At 38.4% G+C, this 13,241-nt stretch overlaps 1 protein-coding gene across 3 annotated transcripts in view; it reads right to left on the reverse strand.

Annotated features, from left to right (window-relative positions):
* Window positions 1-13,241, reverse strand: part of FANCC (FA complementation group C) — an 80,496-nt gene that overhangs the window by 39,298 nt on the left and 27,957 nt on the right. For all 3 annotated transcript variants that reach the window (XM_089490895.1, XM_089490890.1, XM_089490902.1), the window contains one exon: window positions 12,459-12,553. In XM_089490895.1, the coding sequence (XP_089347021.1) occupies window positions 12,459-12,553 (95 nt within the window). The remainder of the gene's footprint in view (window positions 1-12,458; window positions 12,554-13,241) is intronic.

Here is a 13,241-nt window from a genome sequence, read left to right on the forward strand (position 1 = left end):
GTAACTTGTACAAGGTCATCCAGTGGGTTTCCATGCCCAAGTGGGGATTTGAACCCTGGTCTCCTGGAGTCCTAGTCCAGCACTTATGTCACTACACTACATTGGCTCTCCAAATGTAGTACCTTGTATATCTCTATTGCAATTGATTTTGTTAGTTGTGGTCCAATACTCCAATCTATTAAGGTCATCTTCTATCTACTAATATATTAACCACATACACAGAGACACACATACAATTTGATGTCACCTGCAAATTTGATAAACCTTTCCTCTTTTCTATCGTCCAAGTTATTTATAAAGATGTGGAGCAAAGCTGGGACCAGAAGGAGAACCCTGTGGCACACCACTTGTTATGTCTCTCCAGGATTATGAGAAACCATTGATCAGTACTCTTTGGGTTCTATTTGTAAACCAGCTACAAATTCACCTAACATTAATAATAATAATAAAAAATTTTATTTATATTTCCAGCCTCTCCCAAGTATCGAAGCAGGATTACATCATTAAAATAATACAATACAATTTTAAAAAAGCAATCAATAAAATACTAATAGTGAATTACACATTCCTATTAGTCCCTTAGCCCATATTTTACCACAGGATGCTTTGTTACTCAAATCAAGTTACACAACATCCACAGCATTCCCTTCATCTAACAAAGCTGTGACTCTTTTCAAAACATAGAAACCTACCGCTTGATAATATGAAGTTCCTGAAGTCAATCTAATGATCAATAGTTGCCTAGCTCCTCTTTTCTGCCCTTTTTGAATATGGTTACAAAATTTTTCTGTCAGCCAGCAGGGATAGCCAGCAGAGATACCATTTGTTGTCCAATAATTCTCAAAGTTTAAAGACAGAGACCTAAATCCAAGGCAGTGGGATAAAACTTCCTTCTCCCACCCAAAGCTAGCCAAACCCTGTCTTCTGAGCGGGTCCTCTGAAACAGGTTTGGAGACATTCAGAGGAAGCTTCAGAGAGAAGGTGAGTTTCCTCCTCTCCCAATTCCACTGGATTCCACTATTCCATTAACGAAAGTCCTCTGTTATATTTCCCCCTCAGTATGGACATACAATGAAATAGAAAATGGAGCCCAAACTAAAAGCAGGAGATCACAGTGATTCCTCTACACAACACAAACTAAAGATCTAGCACTAAGAAATGATGGAATAAATACCTGTTGTTTAAACTGGTAGGGGAAATGCACCTTCCATAGGTATGGGATCCACATTCACACCGCTGACACCCCAGGGCGCCCATGCCTTGATTTATTTGTCCCCCAAATGGCCATTATGCTGTTTAGGGAAGAAGTGATCAATTATTCGAGTTTAGGGGGCTGTGCAAGTCCCTCTGTGAACCTTAGATGATTGCACTGCTTGTGTACCATTATTAAAAGTTTGATTTTTTAAAAAATATATATTTATTTTTGGCCTTGATGTTCTGCTAGGGAGCATTTCACCACATTTTTGGCCCTCTCTGGGCCATTTTAAGCCAGAAGAGGCCTTCTCATCAGAGAGTAAGTAACTCATAGATTTTTGATCCCTGTGGGCCAGCAAAACAGCCCTGGGAGCAATATGTGGCACATGGGCCATACTTTTCCCATACTTAATCTAGGCCTGTTACAGACTGCCAAAATAAAGCTGCTTCGGGTCTCTTTGGAGGTATGCTGTTTAAATGATGCATGCATCCTAAGAATCCAGAAGCTGCACCAAAGCTGCACTCCAGTGCTTAGGAATGGAGTGTGGCTTTGGCGCAAACTCCGGACTCTTAGGACCCATGCATCATTTAAATAGCATACCTCCAAAGAGACCCGAAGCAGCTTTATTTTGGCAGTCTGTAACAGGCCCTAGTGTCATTCTGTACATCCTCCTCCAACCTATATAAGGCATCGAGGGGCCTTTCTTCAAAACCGAAGTGACAACTTTTGAAATTGGTTCTAATTGGCCATTTGGAGGTAAAAAAAACAAGAGGTGGACAAGCAGGTGCCAAAAGAGACCCTTGGAGGCCATTTGTGGCCCATGTAATACCTTCCGACCACCCTTGCAATAAAAAAAAGCCTGTACAAAATTGGGTAAAATAGTTCTGTAGGAAAGAAACCACATTTTTTCCTGCTTATAAGATGATGAACACATGTGTTGCCAGTGGCATAATCACATTTTGAGACATTTGGAGGAGGGCCAGTAAATAGCTGCAGAAGCAGCATGTTTGGAAATACGCTGCAAGTCCTAAATCAAATTTTCAGTTAGGGACAAGATATTCAACCAAATGAACCAGACCCTTTTCACTGTGCATGTGTGAAGGGTTTCTTTTACTGCTATTCCTATGACTTTCAGTTCAAAAAGTCACAAGCACATAGAATAGATGTCTAAAACCCTGGGCACAGGGAAAGAAAAAGGATCATCTGCTTATAATTTATACAAGCAAAATCTTGAATTTCTGCATAACTGATAAGAATATCATTTTTAAATTTTAACATTTATCTTCATACAACACACTGGGAATATTCATAATGTAGAATAATGAGCGCAGAAAGCATTAGAAGTGCTATTGTACATTAAGATTTAAGATTTAAAGCAGGTTATTTAAGATTTATGCCCTTGTAAAGCTTATAAATCCATTAAATTAGGGAAGAAGAATCTTATTTTCTATGGGGATGATGCATAACAACAGCACTAGTTGTAGCCGATGCGAGGTGCAACCAAGACCCTTTTCCCTCTTTCTTTCTGCCCTGACACCATTTCTCTCTCTCTGCTGCCATCTCAAAGTTAGGATGGGGTAGTGGTACAGGAACAATTACAGTTGACCCTTGTTATCCGCTGGGGTTTGGTTCCAGGACCCCCGTGAATAACAAAATGCTCTTTTTTTCACTTTTAGCTTTATTCTTTTCTCATATTCTTTCTCCATCCCTATGTTACAATTCTTTTGAGTAAAACATTTTTATTCTTGGCTTTTGATCTTATTAATTTAAATCAAACAATAATACTTTTTTTTTACTTTACTAAAGCATCTTACTTTAACCATAGCCATTATATCTTTTCAAAATGACATCTTATTTCTTCATAATATCATAACATTCGACCATTTTTTCTTTAATAAAGCATAAAGTAGCTGCCAGTCATTTTTAATAGTTTCTTCGTTTTTATCCTTCAACCAACATGTTAATCTATCCATTTCTGCTGTTTCATACATCTTAATTAACCATTTGTAAAGTAAAAGTGAAAGAAGGAGACTAAGAATTTATGTGAAGAAAAGTATTTGGAAAACAACGTAAAGATACATCAAAACAAAAGTAACAAAATAAGGAAGGAGACCAGGCAGTAGGAAGTTAACTGGATGTTATATGTAATTTTAAATAGATTGTAAGTGATGTGTAAGTGTGATGTTCGTTTATTTGTCACTTGTAAATTTATGTTGTTTTGACAATGTAATGTGATGTGATTGTATGGTGTTGTAAGTTAAAAAAAAAAAAAGAATAACAAAATGCTCAAGTCCCATTAAACACAATAGCATAGCAAAATGGTGTCCCTTATATAAAATGGAAAAATCAAGGTTTGATACTTGAAATTTATACTTTTTTTGAATATTTTCAAGCTGTGGATGCTTGAATCTGTGTATAAAAAAATCCGAGTATAAGGAAAGCCAACTGTACTCTGAACAAGAACTCCACAAATGAGGAATCTGGGGGAAAATATGTGTGCTATGTTGGCTGGATTCTTCTTGCAACCTTTTGGTGTACATGAGGCCATATGTAAGTAAAAGCAGCCTCATGGGTTTAAATGGGGGTGACTCCCTATGGACTAGAGCCCTTCCACACTACACAATTATATAATATAGCATTTTGATTCCACTTTAAAGGCCATGGCTGTACCTTCTGAAACCTTAGGTTTCTAATATGACAAAGCACTATAGCTCCCCTCAAAATTTCAGTTCTAATTATATTTGGCTTCTATTTTTACACAGTTGAATCCAGTCTTCAACTTTTCTGTTTCATCTAGCACTGAGATTTTTATAGACCAATGAATAATATAGAATAGATTGATCAAGCTTCATAATGTGAGCTGAAAATATGTCTCTCGATATTTTAACCAAGTGCTGCTTTCCTTTTTAAAATGCTGAGTTAATCTGGTCTATTGAACAAAATGCAGAATCAAAAGTGATAACATGAAAATAGAGAATTAATTTAAAACAGACAAAAGTGAAAAGTCAGTGTTCATTTCTATTGCAAAAAAAAAATTAACACATCAGAATTTTTCTAGCAATCTTGCATCATGTTTGGGGAAAAAGTTACTACATTCCTTTGAGACAGAAAAAGTAAATAAGATTCAGTTCAGAGAAGGACCTTTTTTCTCTTAAAACCACTCCCTCTGTCATTCTACCATCAAAGCCAAAGAATTCAACTAAAGCAGAGGGAACGGGCATCAGAAACCTTGCATAAGCAGAGAATATTAAGATGGCTTTGGAACGCTGTTTTCTTCAATACTGTTACAATCAATGTTTCAGGGAATAAGACGGACAATTCTCTGTGACCACCCACATGATGGGAAGCACTATGATTAAAGTGAGCTCGGCATTCCAGTATCTGCCAGAACAGTCTGCTTCATATTGTAATTATTATATTTGCAGTCTTCTTTTAATTACTTTCATGTGTTGTAACATGCTCCCCTGTATCATCCAACTTGAAAATCACTGAACATTCTTGGTGTAGTTTCTTCTACACTATTTTAAAATTAGACACTTATTCTTCACAAAATCAAAACAAAAACAAAGTCTGACTAATACAAAGCATTGTCAGCAGATTGTTTTATATAAAACACCTAAAGTTTGTTAGGCATTGTACAAAACTTTAATTTTTGGAGCTGGGGCCACTCAACAGCACAGCTCCTGCTTGTATGGTTACAATTTAATAGGTTTAAAAAAGGGAAAAGAAAAGAAACAGGGGTAAGGGTTGCAAATCCAGACCCTAATTCTTCATAAGGTTGCATACATGTTTAAAGGTAATGTGGACTAACCACTGAGGAAGAAAGCATTGGCAAAAGAAGACCCCCAAATGGCTTCTGGTCCCAAACTATATAACCCTTGGGAATCCATCCAAAAGTCAGTAAGAATGGGCTATACTGTCATAACATCTTCCTCTGCTGCTAGAATGACCATTAACTACTATCAAAATAATTGCCATTTGTTTACATAATAACCTACAGCATAGTTTAATGTACCTTTTCTCTTAAACTCTCTCTCATTCTCTCTTTTACAACTAAGAGAGTAACACTATAACTATTGTCCTGTGTCAGAACTGAGTGCAGTTACAGGCCTCCCCAAGCATTCTTTCGATGTTGAACATTAACAGTTACTATACACAGCTGACAGCAAAGAAGGCTCTCAGTCCTTTCACTGATGCAGTCTAGTGTTCCCTCACCAACAACTGTAGAAAATTGTGCAGGCATAACCCATCTCCCCCAAACCCTCATAGCTATAAGAATTGTACAGACAAATTAGTAACAGAGGAAAATTCATTTACCCAGTCAGTCCTCGGCCTTCATGTCTTTTCCTGGCCTCAAACTGCCAGACCAATGTAAACAGTACAAAACAAGGTCACTAATATAAATTAAATCTTTCTTTAGACTGGACACCTGTTAACATTTGGCCATGATGCTAACAGGGACTCCAAAATCCATCTGTCTGTGGAACAGACCCAACTCACTCCTCTATGCTTATCTATTCAGAAGCATTATCCATTCTGTCCGGTGTCTCTCACTCTCTGGTAAATGCCTACAGAATTGCAGCAGAAATATAAGGTTTTTAACATGCTTTTAGAAACCACTCTGCAAACATTATTGTCTATAAATCTTTCAAACAAATAAATGCAATTGGAGAAAAATCCCTATATTAACAATAGAATAAACATATTCACTAAGACAGATTAGAACTAATTCCGCAAATCTAATTTTACCTATTACTTCATACCACCTTTTTCTCAATATAACATGGCTTAAAATAACCATTTCCCATGCCATCCCCATGCTACACATTTATCCATAAGCCAACAAGCAAATAGCAATATCCTCTGATCAACGATATCTGACTGGAACAAAAGCACATCAGGATGAAGAGGGTTGGCACAACACACTTAAACACAAGCACCCTTCCCTGTCATCCAGATGCCCTTGTCTATCTTTAAGGTTAAACAGAATTCTCAAACTTTAAGGATTTGGAGTTTAACAATACTGTATCCAGAGAAATGTAAGCATTTCATTTAAGCAAAGAGCATATGCCACCTCTGGAAATTCACTCACGGGTTGAATGCTCTTTTGGCAAGGTATGGGGTGTGGTAGCTACAGAGGAAAGCAAGTAATAACATAATTGGGGGGCGTGGGGTAGGAATCGTGCACCAGAAGAGGTGCTTTTCCCCTCACACAGATATCTTCGTGTGAACATCCAGTTTCTAAACAGAATGGATAACTTGCATAAAAAGGCAAGGTAGAATGAGTTCTACAACACAATCACTTCTATCTGCAACCTACACATCGCAGAGGAAGATAAATGATGGTAGACAAGATGTCTTTTGGGTAGTTTGTCAAATATTACTGCTCTCTTCATTGAGGAATGCCTAACAATGTTTCCAATGAACACCAATTCTACCCTGAACATGCTGTGAACCTCCTTGATTTATGACATCAAAGACTCTTCTTTGTCCTCGTGATCCATATTTCCAAATATGAGGTATCAGGTGGTATTGTGATGGCAAATGTACCAAGAGCCAGACTGCTTCTGAGGGCAAACTTAACAGGGCTGCATAAATACAGTGCAAAACTAAGAAAAGCAATGTTCATGATGCAATTAATAAGCATCATGGAATTCACAGAGACTACTGGAGAGTGATGCACATACTATCCACTCAAAGTTATGGGAAAAGACAAGTACCTGTATTTCTGGCAGCTGTGATAGAATAATGGGAATGCTGCTCAGAGGATAAAGACAAAGGCGCGTTACAAACGCTCCTAAAAGTATGTGCTCAACACGTACTAGGGTTAGAAAGGGGCGCTGCTTCCGGACGCCCCCAACCCTAGTACGTGCTCAGCACGTACAATATGGCGGCGCCCGTTCCACACAGGGGCTGCCATTATGACGTCACGACCGCGCCGCCTCCAAACAAGGTGGCACAGACGTGACGTTGTCGCGCCGCGTGAGGGCACCTAGAGCGCCCTTTCCACGGCACGAAAAGGAGCTCCAAAACGAAGCTCCTTTTGCAGTTTGCGTCGCTAGCGGAGCCTTCAGATGGCTGCGCTAGCGACAGAGAAGAGAAAGGGGCCAAGCGGCCCCTTTCTCCTCCTCCCTGTCGTCGCCGGGTGTCCTTGGGGCTTGAAGCCCCAAGGACACCCCTTTCCAGGCCACAGGGAAGGGGCCTTTTGCCACTTCCCCGCAGCCTGCAAAGTGGTGGATCAGGGCCTCAGAGGCTGCTGTTCTGGCAGCTGAGGCCCCGATACAGCGGGGAAAGGGGCGGGTTGCAGGCCACCCCAAACAGGTGGTCTGTAACCTGCCCATGGAATGTGAAAATCACAGCTCAACCCTTCTGGTGATCAGACTTCAGGCAAGATACAACAATGAGAATACAAGTACAGTACTAATAAGTGTCCTAGCACAAAGCTAATCATGTTTGAGATCCTTCATGAGGAGTCTTAACTTTCCATGTCTAAGAACTTAACAGTCCTTTTCTGTGGCATTTGAGACCACAAGCCTCCAAGGGCTGATGTAGAAAAAATGCTATGGATTTAATTAAACAATATCTGAGAGAACTATGATTGTACTTCTGTGCTTTTAAAGGTTGTATAGAAGAGTGAATTTCAACAGGTGGAGCTTGTTCTCTGGTAGCATGACAAACACCAGCAGCTGAATTTCCCTCTTCTCCACATCTTTAAAGGTACAGGTGTCCTCTCTAGTTTTCTGTTTGTCAACCCTAAATTGACCCAGGTTGGCAATGAATACATTTACAAAAATGAGATTTCAGCCATTAATACTAGATTAAAAATACTCATTCAGAAAAACATGCAAAGGTATCCTTAATGCCTGATCCTGAAGTTCCTAACCAATAGTACCTACAGTTATTATGATCCCATATTGCCTTAATATAAATAGTACAAATGCAGAAGTAATTTGAGAGGCTTACAGAGAACCTCTGTGGGTTTACTTTACGATTAAAAATATACCTGTTGAATTCTATATATAATGTGGGAACACAGCAAACATTTTAAACTTTGAAATAATTCAGTATCTGATATTATAATGACTCTGAAAGGCCCCTGGGTCTACATTACTTGTCATTGTGTGCTTTCAAGTTGTTTCTGATTTATGGAAACCCTAAGGCAAACCTATTACAAGGTTGCCTTGACAAGTTTCTTCAGAGGGGGATTGACATTGCCATCTCTGAGACTGACAGTGTGTGACTTGCCCAAGGTCACCCAGTGGGTTTACATGACTGAGCCAGGATTCAAACCCTGGTCTCCAGTGTCATAGTCCAGCACTCAAACCACTACACCACACTGACTCACTCTGGTCTAGTTTATAGAAAGGGTTAACTCAGCCTCCTCAATTCAACAATCTGTCGGCTCAAAAAGAAGCAAAACAAAGCTGCTCCTTTGGAGCTGGCAAAAAAACAGTCTTGCCGCCATAGCAGTGGCTTTTCCCTGTTTCTTCAGCACAGCGTGTCTAAACACTGCACCACAGAAATGTCGTGGCGCCTGAACAGGCAGGCGGGTGGTGTGACGCCAGCATCAGGGTGGAGGTGGTTGCCACGCCCCCACTCCACCCTGATGCCAGCATTTCTTGCCAGTCTGCATAGCCTGCCTGGGAACTGTAGTTTTGTGAGACATTTAGCTTTCTCCATCAGAGAGCTCTAGTGCTGCAATAAGCTACAATTCCCAAGATTCCCTAGCACTGAGCCTGGGCAGTTAAAGTGGTCTCAAACTGGATTATTTCTGCGATGTGTTTTGGATCAAAGTGGAGAGTCCTAATTGGCCCTGATTCCCACTTGGGTTCTGTTATCCAGAAGAGGCTGGGTGGGGGGATTACAAGGAGAGAGAGACTTATAATGTAAACAGGGACTAACTACTCTAGTCTGACTAAAGGGAAGAAAGCCTGAGAAAGACCATAAAAAGCCAGAGACTGTCTAGGCAGGTGGTCTTTACATATTAGTCTAGAAAAAAGTTTGAGACCATTGGATAATATTGTTGGCAGCAGGTGAAATTGAATATCAGTGTTATCCACTGATGTGTGTGTATCAATTTGTTAAACCTGTCTATGTTTGTTTGTTTTTCCTTTTTGCGACAGGGAGGGGGGAGGAAATTGTCAGCCCTTATTTCCTCCTACCATCCTGTTTGAGTTCTGTGATCCAGGGGTTCAAGGCTCCTGACCCTGTCAAGAATTTCTTCTTCCCTGGTTCAGATTCACCCTTTCTCTCTTGCCACTCCATATTCCTAGAATCGCAATCTGGGTACTCATTTTAGCGATCTCGGAAGGATGCAGGCCTAAGTCACTTGTGGACCATTACTTCCCCAGTGGCGCAGTAGTTTTGTACTGCAGCCACTCACTCAAAACCATCAGGTTGTGAGTTCAATAACAGAAAAAAGGCTCAAGCTTGACACAGGCTTGCATCTTTCCGAGGTTGCTAAAAGGTCGCTAAAACGAGTACCCATATTGTTGGGGGCAATTAGCTTACAGTTGAAACCGCTTAGGCACTGTTAGTCCAGTATGAAGCGTTATATAAATGAAGCTGTTTGTTTTGTTTGTTTAATTTCAAGTCCGAACTAAAGACTTTTTTGTTTACAAAACCATTTCAAGCTGCAGGTTGATATTTTTGAGAATTCAGATAAGCGTATATTGTTTGTCTATAGTTTTATAGTTATTTTAATGGATAAATTGCTTATTTACTAAATTTTGCATTTTGTGAGTTTAGATTGTATGCCATTGCCAACTTTTTTTTATGTTGTAAAGAGCTGTGCAAAACGTACTGCACTATATAAACAAACATTAATAATAATAATAATAGAAAATGTGTCTTTTAAACCATTTGAAGTTTCTTGTTCTAGCAACAGTTACCTTTTACTAGATCATTTTCCTATTTCATTTTTAAATTGAAGAGTTCACTTTTTAAAGACCTGTTTGATTTCTTAAGGGAGCATGAAGCTCTGGTCACAAGTCTCCATGACCAGAACAGTCAGGAACCAAGTAAGTATTATTCTGTGTTCCCAATAACCACATGAGAGAGGGGGAGGGTGTTGAGCTCTTGCACCCTTTGGAACCTGAGAAGGATAAATATCCACAGAAGGGCTTGGTGGCAGCACTACTGTGCCATAGAACTGGGAAGAGGAGGCAAGTCAGAATAGATTTCAACTGCATCCTGGGCCGCTTTTTGCCACAGACACTTTTATTATCACTAGAAATAATTGGTTATTTATAAAAGCATAATTTCCTGACACTCATAAAAAGTGAACAATTCTCCAATATGAATTAACTTCAAGAGACTTAGCACTGAACAATCACATTATAAGAATGCTATGAGAAATCCTCAGGCTCATATATTCCCTTCTACTATTCTCAGCTGTTTGAACTTCAATTTTTGTTTTATTTTGCTTTTAAGTACAGTTTAACAGGCATAAATACTCTAAAGTCACCAGATCCTGCATGATCATGGAAGCTAATCAGCACTGGCTAGTACTTGGATGGGAGACCACCAACGAACACCAGGTGCTGTAGGCTATATTTCAGAGGAAGGAACTGGAAAACCACGTATGAGTATTCCTTGCCTAAGAAAACCCTATGAAATTCTTCGGGTCACTATATGTCGAAAGCGATTTGAAGGCACATACACATGCCACATAGTTTAAAATGTCATCTGAACACTCAGCTGTGGTTTATCTCAACTATAATTAATGGATATAGGCCAACTTCATAAAATATGGTCTGAAATTAGCTCCTTCCCACTAAACATACTGTATATATTCATGTATTAGTCTAGAAATTCTAGTCAAAAAATTGACCCCAAAAATCCAAAACGGCTTATCCATGGGTCAATGTACATTTTGTACTTTAACTGTTATTGTTAAAAAAGGAACCGTCCCCTTGTGAAAAGACAAAGTGTGAACTGTCTTGAAAGCACTTGCCGCCACCAACCTACTGTCTTACCCATCCAGTCTTTTGACCACAAACAGTTATCCTGCTGGAATGTCGTACGTTCTTTAGAATTGTTTTTCTTTGCTTCAACCTTTAAATCCTTTCTTACATGCATCTAAGTTTTACTCTGGACTTATCCATGGGTCATATCAAATTCCACAATTTTCGCCTCAAAACCTGCCCTCGATTTATACATGAGATCGACTTATCATCGAGTATATACGGTACTTAAGATTAAATATAATTTCTCAATTTCAGTGGCTCAGCAAACTGCAGTTAATGTAAAATGGAAATGAAATCTTCTCCACAAATTCAACATTGTTACCTGAATTTATTAATTGTATTTCCTGGTTCAGTTATTTCAAGAAACTATTTAACTGAAGCTTCTTGGATTCTTTTCCCACTTGCACAAAGGAAGGAATGAAATGGGAGCAAAGGGGCTATGTACAGGTGCACTAAACTCAGGAATATCCTGGTTAAGTCATGATCTGTTAGCCCAAACCATGAGATGGTTTTCTATGGAATGAACAGAATGTTGCTAAAATTTCCCCCCAATATCCCTGGATATACAGAGACTGTGCTGTGAGAAAATAGTGATGAAGCCTGTATTTTATAATCTCGATAAAACAGATTGAGTACAATTCTATACATGAGCTTCATCAATTATTTAATTAAGGAGTAAATATATAAGATGGATTGTTTTCAAACAGCAACAGCTGTAAAGGTCTACATTATAAACTTCTAAGTCCATCACTCAACCACTTGTGGAATCATTTAACTTACAGTTAACTAAAAAAAGGTTTTGAACTACAGAGAAATATTTTCATCCATTGTCTCTGAATAAAACTTGGATACAATTAGTTTCTCCCAAGGCTAGAAAGATTAAACAAAAACAAAGAGACAAAATTATAGAGCATATATAAATTGTTTTCAAAACAAACAATGGCATTTCTCCATATTACATTATTTTCCCTAATTGAAAGTCTGTTTTTACAGCATTCTCTGGGTTGCTGATTTGCAGGCTTTGTACTTCACTTGAAGTTACCAGAGTTTAAACTCCATGTATTAAAAACTATCAAAATTACTTCAGTTTATATGCTACATCTTTTTTTTTCATTCAAAATGAGAGGCAGCACAGATTGTGTTTTAATTAAACTAGAACCTATTTCAATGCAATGTGAATCGAACATGTCTCAAGAGTGGTTTCTAAAAATGACACACTGTCTCTGCTGTAGATGCTGCACCTTTAAATAATCAAGTTAATTTAAAGCAGTTAGGGAGAGGATTCATTTGCTTACTTGTATCCAGCTGTTGGCCTTCAATTCCACTGGGTTCTGTGGTTCACCACTGTACAGACAACATAAGCACCACATTAGAATCTTCTGGCATTCATCTGCAGATAGTAATCCAAATAAGAATAGTTTTTTTGAAAAAAAATTCAAAGAGCAAGAGCAATCTTTTTGTTGATGTTAATAAACAAAAAAACCACCCCATGAACCAAAGTCAATCTTTAGCTTTAAATTTTTGCATTATATGATGTGAAAGTTTTCCGGTGATCACTTATAGAAAATGTTTCTTCTTGCTTTTTATTACTACAACATACACATTAATAGAAAAGGGATACTATTCTGTACAATTATGGATTGGAGACAGAGGCAGTTAGTCACACTTTTGTCCCTTTGATTCAATGAAATTCATTAGTCATGACTAAAGTAAATCCCATTAATTTCGATAGAACTAATGCCTGTGTGCCTTTCTCTGGATCAATTCCAATTACTTTGGCTATGCCTTTATCTTTTTTTCCATTAAATTCAAGTATACATAAGACAACATTTATACATAATCTTATTTTAAATTTCAATACTTCAAGGGTGCTTTATGCAACAGATTATTTCACCTTAATCTAACATACAGCTGAACTGCTGAATCTCTTTATATTGTACTGTATCAATAACTTTCAATATATCATGACTTCCTTGACCTTTCAGTTTTTCAAGGCACAGGGATTCTTTCAATAGTACTAAGAACATGTTGTTTACTTAGAAATGACTATGTAAGCCCAGCTGGAATTGCCTCTGTTC

This window comes from Sceloporus occidentalis, unplaced genomic scaffold (genome assembly GCF_023333645.1).
Source record: "Sceloporus occidentalis isolate IW3139 unplaced genomic scaffold, rSceOcc1.0.p SCAF_1, whole genome shotgun sequence".
Taxonomy (NCBI): Eukaryota; Metazoa; Chordata; class Lepidosauria; order Squamata; family Phrynosomatidae; genus Sceloporus; species Sceloporus occidentalis.